The following is a 23431-nucleotide window of genomic DNA, read 5'->3' as shown; positions in this document are numbered from 1 at the left end:
TTTTTAATGTCAAGCATGCTTGCTACTTGAATTTAAGAACAAAATGAGCAGATTGCGGTGGCAAATTAACACCTTTTATAGCACAAGAACATTGTAACTATTGACCTTTAACTTGAACAAGTATTAGAGCAAAAATGCTGCCCATGTTGAACTGGGGATCATTAAGTAAATACGGTTGAAAAGGTTTAAAAAAGGAAATAGTTTTCAGGCTAAATTGTGGCCATAGCTGCATGTGTGTATTAACAATGTGTAGAGAAGAGGAAGGGGGAAGGGCTGGCAAGTAGCCCGCAGTCAATATCATCATCATCATTTCATTAGACTTGCCTTACACAATGGGAATGTCAGTGTCTATCAGGAAGCTAATGTGGCAGTGATTCCCAGGGGCGGGAGATATATTTGGCTTCTTTGGAAACCACTGATGAGATTCGTGGATATATAAGGGAGAGGAGTAACACAGCTGAGAAAGGATAAATGGGTGAGCGACCTAATGTGAATGTGAGGAAAACTTTGCTTCAACCTTAAAATATTCACAAAATGTGTCCTTAATGGAAATATAGTTAACACACAAGAAGAAAAAGGCAATGCAACGAGCTCAATAAATGTGATGGTCTGTGTGTGTGTGTGTGTGTGTGTGTGTGTGTGTGTGTGTGTGTGTGTGTGTGTGTGTGTGCCAGGTGTGAAATGGAGGGTGAACAGACTAGTGCAGAGACAGACATTAAGAGTTTCACAGTCTGGCGTTCAGAGCCAGCTCACCCACCCCTCCAGAGATAGAGGCTACGGCTAAAACAGAACTGCTTCAGCTCCTTATTATTTTACTGGCCTGATCTCCTCTTGATCAAATTTTAATTATGCTCGTAATTAGAATTGATGGAGATACTGTTTGTTGTTTAAAGTGATGAACCCCTTAAAATAATACTATCAATTTTATTGTCTAACCCAGCTACAAACCTCTTCTTTTCAAACTTTATTTACCATTATATAGCAAATGTATACATTTAGCATTTTACTGAATAGACTGATATTTGTAGACTTATACTTGAGTGGCCATTTGTTCATGTTTTGCGAGTTACTACTGTGACTGTGACAAACTACCGGAGCTGAAGGCCTGCTTTCATTTACATTCAATCATTATAAGATTCTCCAACACCTGCTTCCAAATTAGCCATGTCATTACGTTTTGGCACGTTTAACCTTCACTGACAATGCAGAGCAGCAAAAATAAAATCACTCTCCCTTTAGATTTGGGAAGATGTCAGGGGTTATTATTTCTATTACCCCATTATATGAGTAGTTATCTCTTGAATCCTCTGTTCCCTGTAACTTTACACAGAAGCCAGTAACACCGGGTCTGTAATGATCGCTGCACTGAAGCATGAAACAAAGAAGCAGTGTCTGCCCTGGTGGAGGATGGGAGGCGAGCCAGTGGAAACTGCCAGTCCCTCTCTGGCTGTGTCGAAATAAAACCCAGCCAGGCAGAGCCTTGAAATAGGCGCCTCAGAAAAAAATGTTGAGAGAGCACAGTCTAATGCTTTTTATGATAAATATCTGAAAAGTGTGAGTAATGAGAGGAGTGAGGGAATTGGCAGGGGGTGCTCATGAAATCTCAGCTGTGAGATGATCAACCAATAAAAAGTCCCTTCAGGGTTATTAATCTGACCAATAGCTGGTGACAGCCAGGTGGATTGAAAAGATGTACAAGAAAAAAAGAAAGACAGAAAATGGAAAATATGCACATTTACACAAACTTGTTTCCGACTGTGGAGTTTCACATAGACACTATCAGGCCAAGATTGATTAATCATACTACCACATCGTGAATTTTTCTCCATATATGGAGATTATTTATTTGCATATATTTCTATAGATCTAGAGGTTGGATACCAGTACAGAGACAGTTCTCTCACACTCAACATGTCTTTGGCAGTGACTGATGAATAGCCAGAACAATAGACAGAGTGTCTTTTAACTCTCTAGCATTGTTTTATCACTTTGATACTTCTCCTAATTTTATGAGAATTGCTAATAAACATGATTTGGAACTGATGACGTGAATCAAATCTGCAATGCAGTTTGTAGCAAAGGGGAGGCTTATCAGTTTAATGCTTTTCTATATATTTTGGGGGATTTTTCAGAAGAATGTGGTAGAAATGGTTGGTTTTGCAATTATTTTTACACCTATAATGTCAAATAAAGTAAGTCTTCTCGAGTATTGTTCACCATACATATATTTATTTGTCCTTTTACAAACTGCAAAAAAAATTTGCCCACATTTTCTACAGCTCTTGTCTTTATTAGTGCTGTGGATACAACAATATTACTCTGCAAATGATGGCATGAGGTTAAAGTGCCTACATTGAATTTAACAAGGGATATGTCATTCCACTAATTCAGTTAGTTAGTTACAATTTTTCACTAAATCTTATCACCGTAGCAAATGCTGTGCCTTTCATTGTTCAAGCAAAATTCTGCATGATAAATAATCCCAGTTTCTTTCATTTGTGCCTATACTAAGCATGTTAAGACAAATAAAAGTTTGCATATTATAGTTTTACTCCACTTAACACATTATAATACAAACAATCATCATGTCTGTAGAATAAAAGCTGCCCCGTGATCATGGTTAAGCATTGTGCTTTTTAGCATGAACAAAGCGCCGGCAGTAGCAGCCGCACTGCCAGTCATGCCTTCCAAGTGTCTGGACAAAATTCAGTCAGTAAATCACAATGACATTGCACAGTTAAACAACATAGATTGCACTAAAGTTAAGGGTGGTAAATTCAGTATTCTTATATAAACATCTGAATCCATCCATAAGGGAGAATAAGGGCATGTTCATAAATGTAAATCAACCCTTCTTTGGTTCACAAATACACTAAAAGAATTCAATGTTATTCAAAACATTGTGATATCATACAGTAGAGTTTCCAAATAGGAAGGATAATACATTACAAATGGAACAGAACAGCAGATTACCTATTCACAATTCGAATCTCTGGATATAAATAAAGTGATTATCTATTACATTCTATACTGTATGGTCGATTTATATATAGGAGTTTTTCACTGTAAAACTAGGACACATTTGGCACAAAGGCAATGTAACAATACTATACACAATCTACACAAAAATCTCTGAAAACACAAGTACAATGACTGTGTTATATATTTCCACCTATGTAATATCAAAAGGAAATAACAGCTAGGGTACAATCTGGCTTGATAATTATACAGACGACATGGAGCACCAACAGTTAGTACACCATATGTATATATTACATTAATACTCTTTATGTCAATGCTATAATATTCCCTACATTGTGCTCTGATACTTGTGAGTTGTTTTTGATGTAATTCTGTTTTAAATTCTGACCATCATTACAGTAAAATATTTTTTTTTATAGCTGCTATAGAAAGAATCATTCAAGTGCTCAGATATTCCTGCTATTTCATATTTACATGAAAAGTAACCAGTGTTAATCTCATTTATTCAACATTATTATACAGTATATAGGTCCATTTCCTGTTAACATATGGTTTAGCAAGAATACCAGTGCTTTTGTGATTCTCTCACAGATTTGACTTATGTCCTGTTTTACTCAGATAACCTTGTGTGCAAATGTTTTGAATATGTCATCGCTGCTAAAGACAGAAGAGACGGAGACACACAGGGCGTACTATTTCTTGTGCATTGCCAGAAAAGGCCTGTAAGCAAAAATGTCAACGTCTTTATGAGACAAAAGGGACATGACGCCAAACTCAAGTCTCTCCAGAGTTGGTAATGTTTGGGGGGGGTTCAGGTGTGGCTTTTACAAGTCATGCCCCAGTCGCTCAATCTCCTCGATCAGGAAGTCGATGTCTGACCTGGTAGCAGCGGGGTTTGAGATTACCATGCGGAAGAAGTTGACCTTGTTTCCTTGTGGTTGGTAACCCACCATTGTAGTCCCAGACTCCATCATCATTGCCTTGATCTTTGGGGCCACCTGTTGTGGAAAAAAATGATGTGTTACCATCCAAACTCCGCCAAACACAAGCAAATGCACAAACAATTTGTAAACGGCTTTACTGTGTGAATCCCTAAATCTAAGTAGACACTATATGAATTAATCTCAGAGGGAAGGGGTAACTAGAAATGTAGCTTAAAAGGACATTGATTAGTCATTACCTTGTGCAACCTCTCCCGCCTCTCGTCACCATCAGGCAAGCTGCGAAGGCTCGGTGGAGTATACCAGAAACACACATTAGTGTGCTGCGGCTGATAAGAGAAAATGGGAACATTTGTAATGAGTGCCGATAAAAACAGCCTTCTGTAATTTCAGCTTTCCGTGTCAACTTGTCAGCAATGCAAAATGGTCCAATCAATCCTAAAAGCAAGTTAAGATATGAAATACTGTATATTGTAGTCATTTATCAAAACAGAAAAATCAGGTGTTCTGTAAAGCAGAAAAGCCCAAATAGCTAATAGTATTAACAGAATAGTATAGACAATTTTTCTTTGTTGCTGCAGCACATTTTCTTGAGTATCCAATAAATTCTGATGTATATTCATCTGATTTCTCAGTACAGTGAATATTTGCTGTCTGTGTAAATACTTATCTCACCTCTCCGTCAAACACCATCTCGAAGCCCTCTCTGTTTTTTATTTTATCGTAGAGGTACGCTGACAGATCCAGGCACTTGTCGATATGCTGCTCAAATCCTACTGTTCCCTTTTAGGTAGATTGAAAAAGAAAGACTAAGGTGTTGTTACATTCTAAAGATATGGCAGCAGGGTTAGTAGAGACTTTGGAAAACAACTAATAAAATGCACACCTTTGCCTTCCACATGAGCCAGAACTTGAAGATATCGACATGCCGCCCACACTGAATGGCTTTGTCACCTGTGTCGTATGTAATATCATACTGTTTATCTGGCTGGAAGAGGTAACCAGCACACATGGAGTTGCAGCCTGTTAATAATCCCTGAAATGTACACAGTCATGATGAAAGAAACCACAAGGTTACCAACCACTGTCCAAAAACAGTTATCTTATCCTGCTAGTGCAGGAGTGTTATTGTCAGCAGCAGGCAAGTGAAGAAAACTCACCCTCTCTCTGACCAGAACGGCAGAGCACTGCAGAGGCACTCCCATCATTTTATGAGGGTTCCAGGTGACTGAGTTGGCCCTGCACAAACATTGAAACAGTAAACACAGCTCTGTTATTGTGATTGTGTGTGTGTGTGTGTGTGTGTGTGTGTCTAAGAACAAATTGATCCTTTCAATTTTATTGAAATAACTGTGCACATGAGTATTTTGAAAGATAGAGTTTGAGACATCTGTGGTCATGAACAAGCTGACTACAAATCTGAGATTGTACACCAGATTCTTTTGGCTCAGATTTTAAAGAAGCACTGCAGCAATTTGGTATTATACTTCCATGAGGGCAGATTGGGTTGCCCTTGTGGCCAAGGGGTTAAGGTGCCAACTATGAGCCACAAGGCCCCATGATCCATTCCTAGGGACTTTTGTTGTGTCATTCACCATTTGTCTCTCCTCTCTCATTTCCTGTCATCCCTCTACTGTCTACTAACTAATAAAGGGTTAGAATGTAAAACAAAATATGAGAAAAGACAGATAGATTCATTTTGTTTTAAAATCAATGTCAAGCAGCAAAGCCCAAGATATCCTGACATTCATTCTCAAGTATGGGTCAAGACACCAACACACCAGATCCTACGTTTCTCATAATGCAACTCATTAGCATCTATGTAAGACCCTTCCTACCTGGTAAATGCTCATGTCTTTCAAACTCAGTGCCCCAGTTTAACGCAGTTTTTCTTCCCTAAAAAGTTGAAGTCTTCAGTCCAAGCCCATGCCAAAATAACCCTGACAACATCATGAGGTTTAGAATTACCCTTATGATGTCAGGGTTATCCATCCAGAGACATGATACAACTGTTTTCACAGGCTGAGTAGTGTTCTCTGTGATGCGTAAACTGAACTTGATACGTAAAATGGTCCACACTTAAAAAAACATGTTTTCCTGTACTGCAAATAATCGTCATTTATATGAACAATTGCACTATTTTACCTTTCTACTCCATTCAGCTTGTGTCTGTGTTTCCTGGACATCAGCAAACCTCCTCCCCATGCACCCTGCACAGGAAACAACACATTTATAACAGTAAGGATGCTAATGTCTATTACAGTGGCTGATAGGTACAGCTGATGTTATTTTTTTGTATTGAAGATTATTGATATTCTCTTACGTCCACATGAAGCCACATGTTGTACTTTTCACAGATGTCTGCAATTTCATTGATGGGATCAAAGGCTCCATAGACGGTAGTACCAGCGGTGGCATTCACAAACATCGGCACATACCCCTGCAAACCGGAAGCATCGGAGAGAGAAAAAACATTGGCTACAATTGTGGGCTGAATTCAAGTTGTTATGTTAATTTTCTCCCTGTGACTGTTGACATCAGAGAGATGGACTAAAACACATTCTCTAATAATGTACTCTTCCTGTTTGCATCTACTGCTTTGCCATTTCCTCTAGTCTGCACATCACTTTGCCTTTGAAGGATAACTTCGAGGAGAGGTACTTTAGACCGGAGCAGCATGACATGTGAGCAGACAGAAGCATTAACCTCACTGAAATAACCTCGCTGCTCTGGCACACATAAGTGTTTCCTTTGCTACAAGTAAACTTCACGGCTCAAAGAAGTGTTTCTCAATGTACACTGATAGAAGCAAATGAATAAGTTAGAGGGGATGATGTCTGAGTCATTGTTGTTGAAATTCACCTTTTGCTTGGCCTCTATGACTTTGGCTTCCAAATCAGCAGGAATTACTCTCCCTCTGTAAAAGAAAAAGATGCAATAGTAAGTCATCCAGATATTTGATCTTTTACAAGACTGTCTGCATGTGGGTTCAGTAAAAAGCAAACCTCTTGTCTGTGTTCAAAAGAATTAGGTTCTCTGTCCCGAAGCCCAGAGCTGCACTGGCTTTCTTGATGGAATAGTGGCTCTGCAAGAATGGATGTTCGATCAGTCACATATCAGGCTGGATTTACACTTAAGATATTGATTGTCAAACTTTGTGATAAAGGTACAGTTATACAGAGACAGTGTTAAGACTAACATGCTCTGACGTGAAGAGGACCAGTCTGGGTGCAGCTGTCATGCCTTTGGTCTTGACTTCAGGGAAGAACTTGTATCTGGCAATCATCACACTGTACATGTTGGAGATTGCTCCCCCTGTAGAAAGTAAATAATTTTTGGCATTTGAGGTACTTGTTCTTGATTTATTCTATTATAAGGTGCTTTACATTACACGTTTTGGAGACAAAATGTAATTTTTACTCCACTACATTTAATTTAATTACAAACCCTTTTAGAAGTGAAAACTTCAAATTCAGAATCCAGAACATCTAGTGGTATCTGTTATAGTATGGCATAATAACAAGAGTCTGACATGTTTGCATGAGGACTTGAGTTATTGAGGTACTGGTTTGTCTCTCACCTGGAGAAAATATCCCATCGCCCTCTCCTTCAGGCCAGCCAATAATCTCTCTCATCTTTTTCAGTGTCAGCTGCTCCATGAGCACAAAGACAGGGGCGATCTCATAGGTAAACCTGAAACCAACCGGAAAAACAACAACATTTGATTGAACATGCAGTATAACTTAACATTTGTGTTTTGTTGTGTGTTAAGTAAACTAATTACTACAGTTTTCTCTCTGCCGTTTGATTCAAGTCAAATTCCATTTCACCTACAGGCTGCAGGAGAGACTGATGGGATCAATATGAAATACACTGATATTTAACAACATGCATTTGTATACTCTAATTGTACAGCATGGTTACTGAGCATGCTGCTCTTTCAGCATTGTGGACACAGTCACACTTAAATGATAACACCATCTTGTTCTTTTAGAAATGGCCTTTTGATGCAGTGAAATGACACAGCAAATATTTTGTTCTCGTCTAATCAAAGTACATTAAACCCCCTCTGCCTCAGAGAAGAGCAGAGTCAATTTGGAATTACAACACAGGTAGGCTCATCCATCTTCTCCTGACCAATATTCTTCCAATTACATAAGTATCTGTCTATTCACGCAAAGAAAGTAAATTAATCAGTGCAACATTGCAGAATGTCGCATTGTGCCCCACAGCATCTTCAGCATACACACAGCAATATGGAGAGGGAAAAAATAAACAAGTCAGATGCCACTCTGCAGATGTCGCACATTAATTTCACTGCATTCATTCATGCAGACAACGCTCACTCATTCTGATTATGTAAGACCTGGATGTGGTTGTCAGTCTATTAGTGTCGGTCAATATCTGCCAGGGGTAATTAGGGTTGATGGAGTAATTAATAAAGGTAAATAACAAGTATGTAAGCAACCTCCACCCTCTGGTTCAAGTCATCCTCGGTAATATCGCCAATAACATAAAAGCTGACTACAGTGCTTCTTTGAGGTAGGCTGTGAGAGACAGACTGGTGGTTGAACCATGTTAGAAGGAATGAGGCTATTAAAACATGTTTGAGGACTGTTAATATTTTTTAACAGAGTTTTAAAATAAAGGTTTAGGCTCCACCTCTGTTACACTAAAATGCTAATATAATCTTCAGAAGCTTCACCACTGTGTACTGATAGAACTGATAAATTACTGTATGGTACCAGTTTCTAATAAGGCTCCCTTTATAAAAAGAGAACTTTATAGAAAAATTATGAGCAATTCATAAGAAAAGGAGGTGAACAAATCCCTTTTTCTGGTGTTTAACCTTTTTATCTGGTAATAATGCAGTTATCAAATTTTTTTTTTTAAGATGATTTTTATTTGCCATTTTAGGCCTTTATTTGTATAGGACAGCTTAGACATGAAAGGGGAGAGAGAGGGGGGATGACATGTAGCAAAGGGCCGCAGACCGGAGTCGAGGAGTAAACCTTGCAGTTATACATTTTAGTAATTCATTAATAAATGCTTCTTTTTTGTGATAAATGTATTTTCCAGCTGGTAAGTGGCCATACAGTTCAATCAGTGATAGGGACTTTCACAACCTGTTAACAGGTTAACAAACAGGCTGCAATAATCAAAAAGGTTCCCTGAAGCTGCATGTGACCCCCACTGGGCAAGTTTTTTATCAGCATTTCCCCTTTATTTAATGGTTTACAATAATGGGAAACATGGACCATGACTGGAATCAAACCTGTGACATATGGTATGCACCTTGGACCACTAGGGCGCCAGGACGTCCCAGAGTTTGGGTCAAGTCTCATCCCCAAAGTTAATCATCATACACTGAGCTACCAGTTTATAAGGTAAACTAGAACAATTAAATGCATTAAAATCGAGAACGAGAATGATGACAGAGATGACTCAACACCCCTCTGATGCAGTCATGAAAAACTAAAGATAGGTTTCTCATTGCAATGGCAAAACTCATCACTGAGTCCCACTGATGGCTGTCCATATTGTGTAGAGATGGTCTGAGGAGGAGAGGCTCTTTCCCCCTCCTGGCATTGTTATGTCACAAGAATGAAACAAAGACACCATGTAAACTGTAAATGCGAATCAATATGCAATTTAGTTTGCCTGCAAGGCTGAATTATGTGACCACAGCTTGAGCACAGACCAACATTGACAATTTTGTGGGGGAGTAGCTTTACGAATGTCTTCTTTTGTGCTTCTTATTTTCCTGCTTGATTGACAATCTATTAGAGCATGCAGGGTACTCTTCTGCCAGCGACAGTAATTACTGTATGTCACTTCAATTATTCATCTAACTGAAAGACTCTCTTTTACATGGGCCATTTAAAAAACAATACGTACAAATAAAATATTTAAAAAGGTAGAATAGAACCTAATGACTTCCAAACTTGATCCACTTATTATGTCAAATATTTGCTGCATGAGTGTATTTATGGAGTACACATATTCTTTTTTTTTTTAAACCAAGTGATAAACGACACTGTATCACAGCACTCACATGTTAGTGTTGGCTGTTGAGGTAAGCCACTCTCCTGCCAACCCAACAATGTCTAATCCAGTGGACAGCTGGTTAAAGAACCTGGGGTGACCTGCGATTGATAAAGAGACAACAGAGCAGCATAATCTTCTGAAAACAAGTCATAATTTGAGAATGTGAGAGAGAAAATGGCTTATCTGTAATCATTACACTGGCATGTAAGCTAATGAGAGTTTTTGATTGCAGCAGGCCATGCTGCGCGCCTTCAAGCATCTTTGTTCTTACCTGTTCTCACTCCGTACTTCAAGGTGTCCCTGCAGTCCACCAGGATCTGCTCCAGAGACTCGGGTTGGTCAGAGAGCTCCAGGTTGAAGCCCTCCATGCCCTCCAGCAGCTGGTGGGGGTGGTGAAAGTCCAGGACCTTGGTGGATCGGTCAAAGGTCTTCCTGACGTAGTTGGTGAGGATTTCCACAATCTCCAGCAAGAACTGCATGGTTGGCTCTTCTCCATTTTTGGCGGGCAACAGATCTACAAAATGAAACACATCCATTAAATTGATGTTTGTTTGTGTCTCTTCTGGTAAACCTACTGTACATCATGCTGGGAGATTTTAGGGTCCTTTTCACTATTTACTGTTGAACGTCCTGTGACCTCTGGGTTTCTCAGCAAGTTGATAATTTCTTTTACTCACTTATTTTGTGCAAATCCTCCAACAGTTGGGTTAAAAGCAGCATTGAGGAACTAACACCCACAAACAAATACTGTTCCACTAAGACCTTATAAATAATTATTTTGGCACTACCAATCTGATTCATCAGCATATTATTAACTTTTATTTATTATGATTGTATCTGCTTATATCTAGCATATATTTGGTCATTAGAATCCAGATTCAAATGTCCACACAATGTTGAATTTCTCAAAGTTGTATGTGTTATATATGTATAACATTTATTCCAAAGGATAAATACATATGCATTCTTCTCCAGCATATACAGTAGTTCACAGGATCTGTTTTTATTGTCAGTCCCTAAAGCCTGCACTGACTTTGGTAAAAAGGTTTTTAATTTTGCAGCACCATCTGCATGGAATACGCTTCAGAATGAACTACAGTTGAAGGAGTTGGTCTCTTTTTATTCTTTTAAAGGCTTTTTAAAGGATCTTGCAGAAAGGCAGTCTGTCTGTCATTGTTTTTAAATTGATTTAGGACCCAGATTTTTCTTTATGATGACATTGTTGTTTGAATATGATGAGTAAAAGTGTGTCTATGTTTTTACTTATTATTGTCTTTGCATTTATTTGAAACCACGCTGCTGCCACTTGCCAGGACACTCTTGTAAAAGAGATTTGTAATCTCAAGGAGTTTTTTATCCTGGTTAAATAAAGGTTTGAATGAAAAAAAAAAAATGAAAAAAAAAAAAGCCTACCTCTGGCGAACAGATTGGAGAAATCGGTCTCAGTGCGTCTGAAATGCACATCTCCTCCAGTGTTATCGCAGGAGAGCAGGTTCTTGGCTGCGCGCTCCTTGAAGGAACTCACAATTCTGCTCCTTTCCTCCAGACTGTTGTTCTTCTGTAAAAACCCTAAACGATTGCAAGAAGAGGAATCCGCAGGGTGATTACACTCCCCATACATGTTGAGAGCTGCAGCTTTTTGACTCTACCAGGCCCACTAATAATCCTCCGCTCTCATTTCTGACTTTTATCTCCTTTCTGTCTATCTCCGAGGATCTACACTGCTCTCTCTCTCTCTCTCTCTCTCTCTCTCTCTCTCTCTCTCACACACACACACACACACACACACACACACACACACACACACACACACACACACACTTTTTCATGACAAACGGGTCCCATCCTGCTCAGGTAGTCATGGGCGGAGGGCTCTGTGGGAGGTTGAACCCGATGACATCAGCATCAAACTCCAGCCAAGCAAAAACAACTGGCCATTATGTAGCGACTGTAAATTGTTACTAAAGCTCCAGTGAGGAGCAAACAGCACAAGTAGCCGATAACAACACAGGCCAAAGGAACATTTGATAATGTGATGTGAATGTATCAGTAAAGCCTGCTGGGGAGAATATAGTCCATATGTAGGCTACTTGACAGAAAACTCATCTGAAGATTGGGCAACCAGCTATTTTGAAGACATTCAACCTGTTTCCCCCGTGATATTAATCCAACCACACCTTTCTTTTCGTTTTTTCCCCCTATTGTATTGTGTATTGTATTGTAAAAGTCTATAATACAGCGCTGGCAGCAGCATATTTACTAAACAACAACCTTGTAACAGAAAAACATTTAAATGCTACATTTCACATGTTTAGAATCCATCACTTAATTCATTCAGTATTATATTATTAAAGGTGCTGTAGGTAGGACTGACAACTTCTCAGTCCCTCCCCCCTTTCCGCTAAAGCGCAAAACGGTCTCCTAAGCCCGTTATACCCGTTAAAGCTTTATACGGTCCTGGAATGAAATGGCCTTAATGAAACCAGCAGAACGTATCGGTCAAAAATACCAGAAGATTGTGCTGCGCACTGGTGCATGGCATTCACCATTATGGTAGATGTCAGTCCGCCCTTCGTCAGTTTGGTAGAAGACGGGAAATCGGGAATAGACTCTCAAAGTAGAAATCGGAAAATCCATCCTGCTTAATTACCTCTTTTCATCAGCTTCGACTGGAAGATAAATTGATGGTTTTGGCAGTTGATGCTCCTCGCATATTTTGCATTTTGGTTAAATTAGCTAGATCAGGTGTGAACTAAATAATATCGGTTAACCTAAATAGTTAATTTAGGGTTCCTGTTCGTCGAGGAATCCGTTTCCATTGAGCCGCGAGTAATATGATGCAGGCCATGAATAGCCTACAGTTGCGCTTGTGGACAAATAAACCCTGATTTTTTTGAAATCTCTATTTGACAATTCATAGTTTTTGCATAACTTGTTTTTTTTGTTGTTTTTTTTTAAATAGAGCTACTTACCACATATCTTCATTCCCAATTTTCTAGTACATCCATGAGCAACTCCACACCAAGCATCATAGCCTAAAATGACAACAACAAAAAAATTAAAAAAAAATTAAAGGGCCTCAAAGAAGCCTGACATTTTTTTTTAATTAGTCCAATTTAGTGTAGGCTACATTTTTATCTTGAACAATTTAATGTTGAAAATAAATGGAGAGACGCATGAGGTCAAGTGATGTCGCATGATGAAACAAAAATAGCCTGCATGGGTCTATTGGGATTATTTAAACATTAAACCGGCACTCTTCAGGCCCCTGGATCTGAATTAGCCTATTTCCACTGTATACGTCACCGTTCATGACCTAGGCGAGGACTTCAAATTAATTAGCCGTTTGAAATCACGCCAAGCTAAAGATCGAATTGAGTGAAGAGGTGCTGGTTTAAATGCGAGCATCAGTAGACATGAGCCGGCTGGCCAGTGACAGATAGAGAATTACTGCGTTATCAAGGGCTTCCAGCCAGAGAGGGGATGGGGCACCTTGGAGGGGAAGCATAGACCAAATCCTCAAAAGCAGCAATTTAGGGGAGGGGAGGAATGGGAGGAGGAGGGGTGGTAGATGGAGGGCGGGGGGGAGGAGGGCAGTCCCACATCCGAATTTAACCCCTTGCTTTGGATCATTAGATAAATCATTGCCCTGCTCAGCTCATTGGACGCACTTTAACTCAGTCCCCACAATGATTTTCTCCAAGCCAGAGGAAATGAGCTGGGCAACAAAGGGACAACTAAAAACAGAAAAAGGAAGAAAAGAAACAAGAGCAGATGTGCTGACAAACAGCATTCAGACCAGACTATAGACATTTGCAGAGGTGCAGCTTGAAGGGTAGCTGCAGGCAATTTCTGCATTGGCCTAGCTAACTTGATACAATCACTGTGTTTTACCAGACACTTGCAAAGACGATGCAAAGCCATTCAGATACTTAAATCAAATATTTGTAAAAAGAAATAGCTCATGTTTTCACTGTACAGAAATGTAAGTGCATGATGTTTTATTTAAAAGAAAAAGGTAAAAATCACCAATATCTGTATATTTCTTGTGTCAGAAGCATATCACCTTTAACATGATTTTAGACCTCTATTCATTGGGAGCATCAGGCTTATTTTTTCTTTCTACCAGCTGACAATAGGACTGTGGTGGCTGTATGGTTTCTACATTGCCCCTTCTCTCAAAAGCTACAATGCTTAAGTGTACCATTAGGGGCAATTTAATATGGCTGAATTAACAGCCACTTCAGGGCAATTTTCATTTCTCCGTGCAGGCACTTTATAATTTAAAATGAATGCATTAAACACCATCCCTAATAATAATAATAAAAATAACAACAATAATAATAATAATAATAATAATAATCGTTTAATTTTTTTGCAAATAAAAAAAGAATCTTTTTTAGCCTTTATTATAGGATGTTCCGGTGGTGCAGCCTCGGGCTTGTTTTCCATGCTAATTGCAACTGTTGGTAGAGGACATGAGGTTTTGACAGCAGCATTCATCTGCAGATGCCGGGAGGTCGGTGTGGTGAATGAAATACAGCGGTGATTTGTGGCAAAGGAAGCTTTCTCAAATGGCAGCGGATTTCCCCCCCTCTCTCTCTCCCTCGATGAAAATGATTAATGGCATTGCCCACAAAGTAAATAGCACACATGAAATAGCATTTTATCTGTGATGGACCTACTTGAGCCCGGTGGTCGTAAATTTGTCGAGTTGGGATCCGGTTCGCCGCCAGAGGAGGAGGGTGCAGACGCCGCCATCACTCCAGAGACCCTGTGCCAAAGTCTTCACCTCAAAAAGCCTGGTCACTAATGCGACCAAAATCTCTCTTTATACCATCCAAAATAAGAAGTAATACTCACTGGCAGGGAAAGAGAAAAACCTCAACAACAAATAGTATTTTAAATATTGGCCGCTTGAAAAGAGATGCTTAAGTCTGAGGCACAGACCTGTAGATGACAAGGGCACAGCCTGTCTTACAAGTTGAGATTCAATTAGTCGGCACAAAGAAAAATGATGAATCTAAGATGACAAGTTCAGCTTGTTCAACTGTTCACTGACAGAAGAAACATCCCACCAATGAACCAGTAGCCACTGACAGGAGCACGTTATTTCAGTGTTATATCTTGATCCTGCTCAGGATTGATCATGGTTTACAGCCGCCAGACAGCTTCATGTTTGTCATCCTCATAATAAATAGCACAGCACTAATTGTTCTAAGGCTGTGAAATACGCAAATATTGAATATCTGGAGTTAAGGCTATGTGCAAAATACGCAAATAAAAGCCTACAAAGAGCAGACAAAATTTTACTTTACTCCAATTAAGAATTTGGCCTATATCGTCATCAGAAGCCTGGCTTTGGATCCACAAACTTGCATGACAAATATCAGCTCAAGGTGATTATTTGCATTGTTGATCAAAGTCACCCACAGAAAAAAAAACACGACTTGCATCCCTCTTTCCAAACCTCCAACCGGTTATTAAAGGCTAAATGAGAATTTTTCAGCGGAACAATAATCCCGTGCAACATAAACACGTGCAATCCATACACAAACTACAGGCTGATTCTGTCACTTAATGTTATTCTCTTTGCAGGGAGAAACCTTATAAAACACCTGTTAGAGCATCTTCAATGACAATTAAGAAATAGTTCGTTTAGTTTGGACTGGTTAAACTCCACAAATGAATAAAGCCACTTACCGTGATGATGTGGGTCAGGGTGAACAGGTGTAGTCCCCAAAAAAGTGAATTTACCACCAAATTAAGTCCTGAAGGAGAGAGAGCTTCGCTCTTTGGTACACTCCGAGATGAAGAAGAAGAAACAGCAGACCTGAGCTTCAGCTCTCTGCTAGACCCCACACAAGGTGACCTTGCTTTTGTTGGAGTAGGTTTGATTAGCAGACATTTAAAGCAAGCCTTGTCTGTTTATTGTCATTGCGCACGAATGAGTCACTAGTAGCCTACCTCCATCGGTGCTGCATATTTGTGGAGCGGACTCGTCTGCAGGGGAGTCCGCAGGTTTGACACTGAATGGCGCCGCTTTCGGCCCCTGAAGTGTGACTTTTTTTTGAAAGTGTTGATTGTCTTCGGATCTATATCGCTCTGGTTTGAATCCTGGTCACGGACGTGGACTTTAAGTTTGATGATATGAGCAACACATTAGGCTACGTGAGGTGAGATCAGGATCGAAGAGGGGAGGGGGAGAGGGTCGCTGGTTTTGTTCTTTGAGGGAAAAAACAAGAGAGCAACCGTAAAGACGGAATCACGATCCTAAATACTCCTTTGCTTTTATTTAATTATTCTAACACTAAGCCCCTCCAACCATGAATGAGTTTGCCATGTCGATATTATGAACTGAGATCGACAAAAAAAAGAGATGATTTTTTTGCAGATGATCTTAACGCTATTTGTCGTTACATATAGAATAAACACCTGTCTCATAAACATCTTATTTTCCCACTTTTTGTGCCGACAGCGAGGTTTTTGAATGGTGAAGATGTAACAACATGTGACAACATCATGACACACTGAAAGGACGAAATCCACGAAATCCACAAGGTGGCAGTGAGAAACCAAGAATGACTCCTGCAGGAGTAGACACAAATGGGCCACTCCAGAAATACTTCATGAAGCTAATAATAAACGGACCCATTAATATGGAACACATCACCATCATACTTGAACGCAGGGACATGAGGGACACACAGGAGACAAGCCAATCACAAGCAATCACACATCAGTCTCTGGGCATTTGTTATCTTTTGTATCATGGATGTGATTACAGGTCATGTGACGCTGTTGCTATAAAGCACATCAAACTGTACATTACATTTGAGGACAGTATTACGTGTTTTCAGCACTGGACAGCTCCTTAGCCTGCTTGTGCTTCTAAAGGCTGCTGTCCAGACCTGACTTCTCTAAAGGTGCTCAGAGGTAAAATTCAGCTTTGGGCCCTCCTTGAGTTCCTGGTTCCTCCCTGTAGGGGCTGCCATCATTGCTATCAGTGTCAGTTAGGATTTGGTAATTTGACTAAACATATATCTATTCCAGGAATATGCACAATATTAAATGATAAAATAAATAATAAAGACTAGATTTTGAGCAGTGCCCATCTACAAGATGAAAGTAGTAAAACAGCAGGACATGCCTTTTAGGATAGGTTCACATTTCTTAAATCTATCTTAAAGCAATACTCACATACTTTGAAACAGTTATCAGCAGGGCAGTTGCCCACTTTATCGGCTTGATAGTCCAGCTTGGTGTACAATCAATACTCTTCACAACAAATGCATTTCGCCTCGTCACACATCTATTGTGTGCCTGTCCTCTGCCAACATCTGTCATGAAGTCTTTAAACGGCACCCTGCAATGACACAGAAGAAGGTTTTCTGTTGTTGTTTTTTATCAGCTGCAAGGGAGTGGTGTACAAATACAACAAAAGATGTAAAAACTAAAGGGAAAAGGGGTGGGGTTGTTTTTTTTACCAGTAGCTGTATGAAACTGTCCACAAGATGGGGCATAATGCAAATGTAAAGAGTGAAAACAAACAGGGAGGAGGAGGGGTCCCAGGGAGACAGACTATTCCAGTATTTGTGTATGTGATTATTTTTTTACTGCAATCTTTGAGCACAATCTGACTTAAACAAGTCTAGCTGTCTGAATTGTGACTGGAAAATAAGCCTTTGAAAAGAAATAAGAAATCTCCTTGACAGGAAAAACAATGCCTGGTCCTGTTCTTATTTCTCTCTGAGCCTGCAGCTGTCAGTGAGTTTCCCTCCACTGTCACACGGTGTATCACTGGTGTCACTGGTCTCTCCCTCATTTTGTAAACTTATCATCTTTTCAGCCATGTCTTCAACTCAAGAAACACTCATCTGGCTTTATGGGTCTGCTTTGCATAAATACTCCTAATAAATGAATCACTAAAACACTGTAAGTCTGATAAAAGTTATATCCAAAAATCTGTCTATAGACAAAAAAAATCTAAAACTCAGCGTCAAGCAAACAGACCCCTGCTGAGATAACACACTGAGATGGTGACGTTCAACTCTTAACCCAGAGCTCAGCACTAAGGGTCGAGGATAAAATGGGCTAACGCTGCACTGTGTGAAAAGCCATGTTTGATCTTTTTAAAGCAGGTGAAGCTGTGATAACATCAGCAGCCTCATCTGGGACAGTTTTAGGGCTGTAATTAGAATTTTAGAAGAGCTGGGGCCATGAGTCCATGCAACTTTACACTTTAACTCTACTACAATTCAGAAATAAATATTGTACTTTTTACTCCACCACATTTATTTGACAGCTTTAGTTACTAGTTGTTGTTAAATTCTGCATAAAACAAATATGATCATCTTATAAAGTACAGCCCATTGTTAAATATTAAATCAGTGGTTTCCAACAAACAAAAAGTAGTGTGTCATGATTGTGAGTTTCTGTTATGTTCTGTTTCCTGTTTTATTTTGAAGTCGGTCTTGTCTCCCTTGTCTTATCTAATTTACTTCCTGTCTTTAGTTTTCCCTCCCTTGTGATTGCCCTAATGTGTTTCACCTGTTTGCCCAGCCTAGCGTCACCTGTCCCTTGTTAGTCCTTGTTACCTGGTTTATTTAGTCTCTGTGTTGTCTTTGTCTGGTGTGGGATCATTGTCGTGTCGCGGTCGTGTCAGTGGGTCGCAGGGTCGTGGTCGTGGTCAGTGTCGTGTCGTGTCGTAGTCGCGGTCGCGGTCGTGGGTCGCGTGTCGTGTCGGGTCGTGGGTCGTGTGCGTGTCGTGATCGTGTCGTGTCGTGTCGTGTCGTAGTCGCGTGTCGCCTGGTCTCTTGTGGGTTTTTTTTGGCTTCCTGGTCTTCAAGTCTTTTGGGATTATTTTGTGTTTGCCTGCCTACCAACCCCTGGACTCTCTAATTTGTAAGTTTTTGTTCAATAAACTCCTTATCTGCATTTGGGTCCAAGCTTTGTCTATCCCTCGTCAAGCTGTGACATGGTGTCTAGTAGATGATCTCTCAGATTTATCTTAACATAGGTAGGTTGGGAACCAATGGAATAAACTACCCAACTGTATATCAAGTACTTAAAACTAGCTACATGTAGACCAACAATAAAGTTGTTTACACCCTGATGTTAGTGCTGGGTGGTATACCGGTTTATACCGTACACCAGTATTTCCCGTATATTAATTATTCATATACCATAATACCGGTGCATTGCTGCAGAGAGCACTACAGCCAAAATAATCTGCGAGTGAATTGAGAAAGGGACCCCAGTTAACTGCGTACCCTTCTCACTCATGGTAGTAACTTTATAACACAACAATTAATAACTCACTACTAACTCTGTTTAACAGGATAAAACACCATAGCACACAACAATTTGTGACTTAAAACAATTTCTAACACTAATTTTACATTTACAAACTTACACCACGGGATGGCATGCTGGGTAACATTTATAGCTGCTAGCTAGCCAGGTAGCATAACAGTCTGTTAAAGGTGCACTATGCGTTCCTGCATGGTTTCGCACGTTTTTAATTTTCTTGATCCGCTAGCTGCCTGCCCCCTGAACACAGTGTCTCAGGAGACAACCCAGGGGGCGTAAATGTCAAACACTAGGGGGACAGGATAGGCACCAAAATAAAACAAACACGTTCCAGCCAATCACTGACAAGATGGGTGGGGGTTAGTGACAGTCAGTCATGAAAGTTATGGAAACATGAGGGGGAGGGGCGAGCTTGCTCTGTTTTGTTTGAAATTTACTTAGAACGTCAACAGAAGTAACATCATGCAGGAACGCATAATGCACCTTTTAAGCTGGGAGAGGCTCCGGTCGCTACTGCACATTCAAGAACAAAGAGGATGTAGAAAGACCGGAGATACACCAGAACAACGTATGCTCGAGAGGAGCCGTCTGTTGTTCCGAAGTTTTGTTTTCTAAAAAATCTGACATAATTTAGCCACTGTTGTTGCACTAACGTTAGACCTGTCACTTCAAGCATGCAGCAGAGCAAGATTATGAATGCAATAACAATCCACCTACGGTCCCGCTACAGACCGTTGAGAAAGACGGGTTCAGAGCAATGATTAAAACAGATGTCTTGCCTAGCTGAAATACGTCCGCCAACCTGCTAACATTATTCAAACACCGAAGGAGCCTGACAGCGGAGCTACGTTCAGTCGTCCACTTTTCTACAACCTACCTTACCTGTGGCCATGGTAGTGTTTATACAACTATTTTGTTTTGAAAGGGAAACAATGTTAAAGTTTTGTATTTGCTTTAAGTTTATTTTACTACTTTGCAGTTTGCACAATAAAAATAGTTTAGATTCTGTAACCGTTTCATGCATTCCCCTTCATATAACATTATTGTATAATGTTGTGGAGCCAAGCAAACCCTTTAGTAATCAAAGCTTGCTAGTAAACATGACAAAATGTTTTTGTGATATTCTATGTACTCCTGACAGTAGAATAAGCCATTATAAACCTATATAAAGGCCCAGTCAAGCAAAAGGGAGAAAATACTGTGAAACCGCCAGAATCTTAAATAATTCTGATACAAATTTTTGGTCATACCGCCCAGCACTCTGATGTCATATTTATCATATCAGTCACAGGGGTAGATTCTTTTTTCTGCCAAACTAGTCCTTTTACTTTTATACCTGAACATTTAGCTCATAATACTTTGACTTCAGTAGGATTTTAAAAGCAAGACTTTTACTTAAGAGTATTTTTACAGTGTGCTATTGGTACAGATGGCCTTTTAGCAACACATTTTCTTAGATAGGAAAGGTTGAAACTGAAAACAGTGTGTCCCAATGAGTTCACATTAAAGCTGTAGTAGACAGTTTTCTGGAAAAGGCAAACCCATCTCCAGAATTTGAAAAAACGGCTATCCTGTGGCAGCTTCCCCTCTCTGTCCTAAGCCCCTCAGACCAGATGAGCATGGGCATATGCACACGCTTCATACAGTAACCTGCAGAGTACTAGTCATTCATGGCTACCATTAGCAGAAGGCTTAAAGGACAATTCCGGCGCAAAACGAACCTAGGGGATAACAGATGTGTACCCACTCTGTCGTTCTGTGACATGATTTCATGCTAATCGAATGTGTTTGTAGCTTGAAACAAGCTAGCGCAGACCGCTGATTAGCTTACAACGCTAGTATTCGCGGCACAGGGAAAGTAAAAACAAATCACTATTTATACCACTAAAAAGGCTCAATATCACTTAAATTGTACACTTACAAAGTTCGCAGTGCTTCGGTTAACGTTTAGGAACCCTCATTATGCTACCATTGACGTGTGGTGATATTTTGAGCCTTTTTAGTGTTATAAATAGTGATTTGTTTTTACTTTCTCTGTGCCCTCAATACTAGCATTGTAAGCTAATCAGTGGTCTGCGCTAGCTTGTTTCAAGCTACAAACCCATTCGATTAGCATGAAAACATGTCCCAGAGAACGACGAAGTGGGTACACATCAGTTATTAACCCCTAGGTACGTTTTGCGCCAGAATTGTCCTTAAACTATGAGCAACATTTTCTCTCCATCTCTGAAACGCTTTGCTGATATTGACGCTTGTTTTATTGCGTTTACGGTCATATTCTCTTTTAGACTCTTTTGTATTTGTCCATCTTCTATTTCTGGGGAGTTGCTTTGCAGTCTAGGCAGTTGTTGCCAATGCTGGAATAGCAGAGTCTTTTGCCTTAACTCTCCCTTTCACCATCTGAAAGGGATGTGAATGTGCATCTGCATTTATAGAACAGCCAATAGGAACACCCTCTCTCTGAAATGACCTGAGATTGGCCAGTCTTCCTTCATGGCTAGATTGTCAGTCTGAAGACTGAAAATGGAGCCTAGAGGAGCTGCAGAAGTCTAGTTTTCTCTCAGACCACTTGAATTACAATATGCTGAAAGTTTATTATGGATTTTTTTTTTTTTTGTCCAATGATAACAAAACGGCCTAACCCAGCTTTAACATAAGAGGTAAGAAAACATCAAACAGATGAGCTAATTTCAATACAAAACTCACTAAATGCAACATTTTACTAATAACGCTTGAGAAAAATATGTGTAATGAAAATAAACCAATACATACAGATGATGCGACCACAAGACTGAGGATGCGAGCAGGAACAAATGGATGGATTGACATCCAGATGAGGCTAAAAAACAGTGATTCTGAACACCTACTTCCTGTACATGTCACATGACAATGGTGAGGATATAACATTTTGCCACTAGGAAGTGCAGAAAATCTGTAACCTGAACAATAACAAACTGGAACAGGACAATCTTGTTGTTGTAAATCCCCCTATAAGAACTTGTTGGTCTTGTAGAATGAGGCTTTGCTTTGATTGAGGTGGCACTAAAAAGTAATGTGAAGATAATGACAGTGGTTGAAAATAGCTAAGTACAATTAGCAAAGTACTGTACTTATATTACTTGGTATAATTTTGCTGTTTTGTACTTACCATATTTCCATTTCCTGCAACTTTATACTTCTACTGCATTACAATTCAGAGGCACATATTGTGCTTTTTACTCCACTATATTCATTTGACAGCTAAAGAGAGATTTTCTTAGATTCAAAATATTGAAATAACATGCTTATAAGTGAGCTTTACAGGTGCTGGTAGGTGGGGTTTTATTACCTTTGAACAGAGCCAGGCAGCTTGAAAGAAGGCCATAGATATATAGGAGGCTATTATAACACGATTTAAGAAGTTTTGACTAAAGTTTAATCTCAAAGAGGGTCAAGGACAGACTGTAAACAAGTTGGATCTTGAAAGCTTGGGATAAAAATGTCTGCAGGGAGTAGCTGGTTCAAGCACTGCCTCCTTGTATTATTGCACGAACACTGTGAATCTATGTACTGTAAATGCTTATCTAAACATATTTCTGTATTCAATAGAGATGGAAATCAGTTAAGAAGAAACATAACATGTTTTAATTACACTTTAATCGCTGTGCACTGATGTATAAATGACTCTTCTGACCTCTTAAACTCAAACCTCCATCCAAGAGTTGCTATTTTTAATCAGAACTGGCATGACATTTCCTCTTTATTACAACAATGTCTAGATATAACAAGTCAAACTTAGAATCTAATTTACTCATTTTTCATGGCTTAATACCAATACCCCCTTTTCTTTAAAAGCCAATTAAAATATGCAAAAGTACCATCCTTTAATGTTCTCATAAAAATGTAAATTACTCAAAATGGCTAATTACAATCAGGAATTGTTTAACAATGGAAAATAAATCTTCAAGTCTCCATGAAATTATAGAGCAATGACATCTCTAAAGTAACATGTACATTTAATGAACTAAAGAACAACTAGGATTTTTACTTTTTCATTCTCCTGCTGTTGTGCTTTGCAGATGGCATGGGATGCAATATAAGGTCATCTTGCTCTAAAACAAGGTTTATTGTCTTTGACGGAATGAGTCTGTTGTGTTGACCTAACCACT

At 39.5% G+C, this 23431-nt stretch overlaps 1 protein-coding gene across 1 annotated transcript; it reads right to left on the bottom strand.

Moving 5' to 3' along the window:
* Window positions 1–2220: 2220 nt before the first annotated feature.
* LOC144525229 (glutamate decarboxylase 1) lies at window positions 2221–14776 on the bottom strand. Its single transcript, XM_078261859.1, has 16 exons — window positions 14657–14776; window positions 12944–13006; window positions 11385–11540; window positions 10243–10485; window positions 9979–10069; window positions 7504–7616; window positions 7123–7238; window positions 6929–7008; window positions 6786–6840; window positions 6247–6363; window positions 6069–6133; window positions 5084–5162; window positions 4810–4959; window positions 4599–4706; window positions 4163–4252; window positions 2221–3980 (listed from the first exon to the last, which is right to left on the bottom strand). The coding sequence occupies exons 1-16, from the start codon at window positions 14730–14732 to the stop codon at window positions 3807–3809; spliced, it is 1776 nt and encodes a 591-aa protein (XP_078117985.1). The 5' UTR covers window positions 14733–14776; the 3' UTR covers window positions 2221–3806.
* Between the last annotated feature and the right edge of the window lie 8655 nt (window positions 14777–23431).

The sequence above is a fragment of the Sander vitreus genome, chromosome 11 (genome assembly GCF_031162955.1).
Source record: "Sander vitreus isolate 19-12246 chromosome 11, sanVit1, whole genome shotgun sequence".
Classification (NCBI taxonomy): Eukaryota; Metazoa; Chordata; class Actinopteri; order Perciformes; family Percidae; genus Sander; species Sander vitreus.
This window is presented reverse-complemented; position numbering and strand designations above follow the sequence as displayed.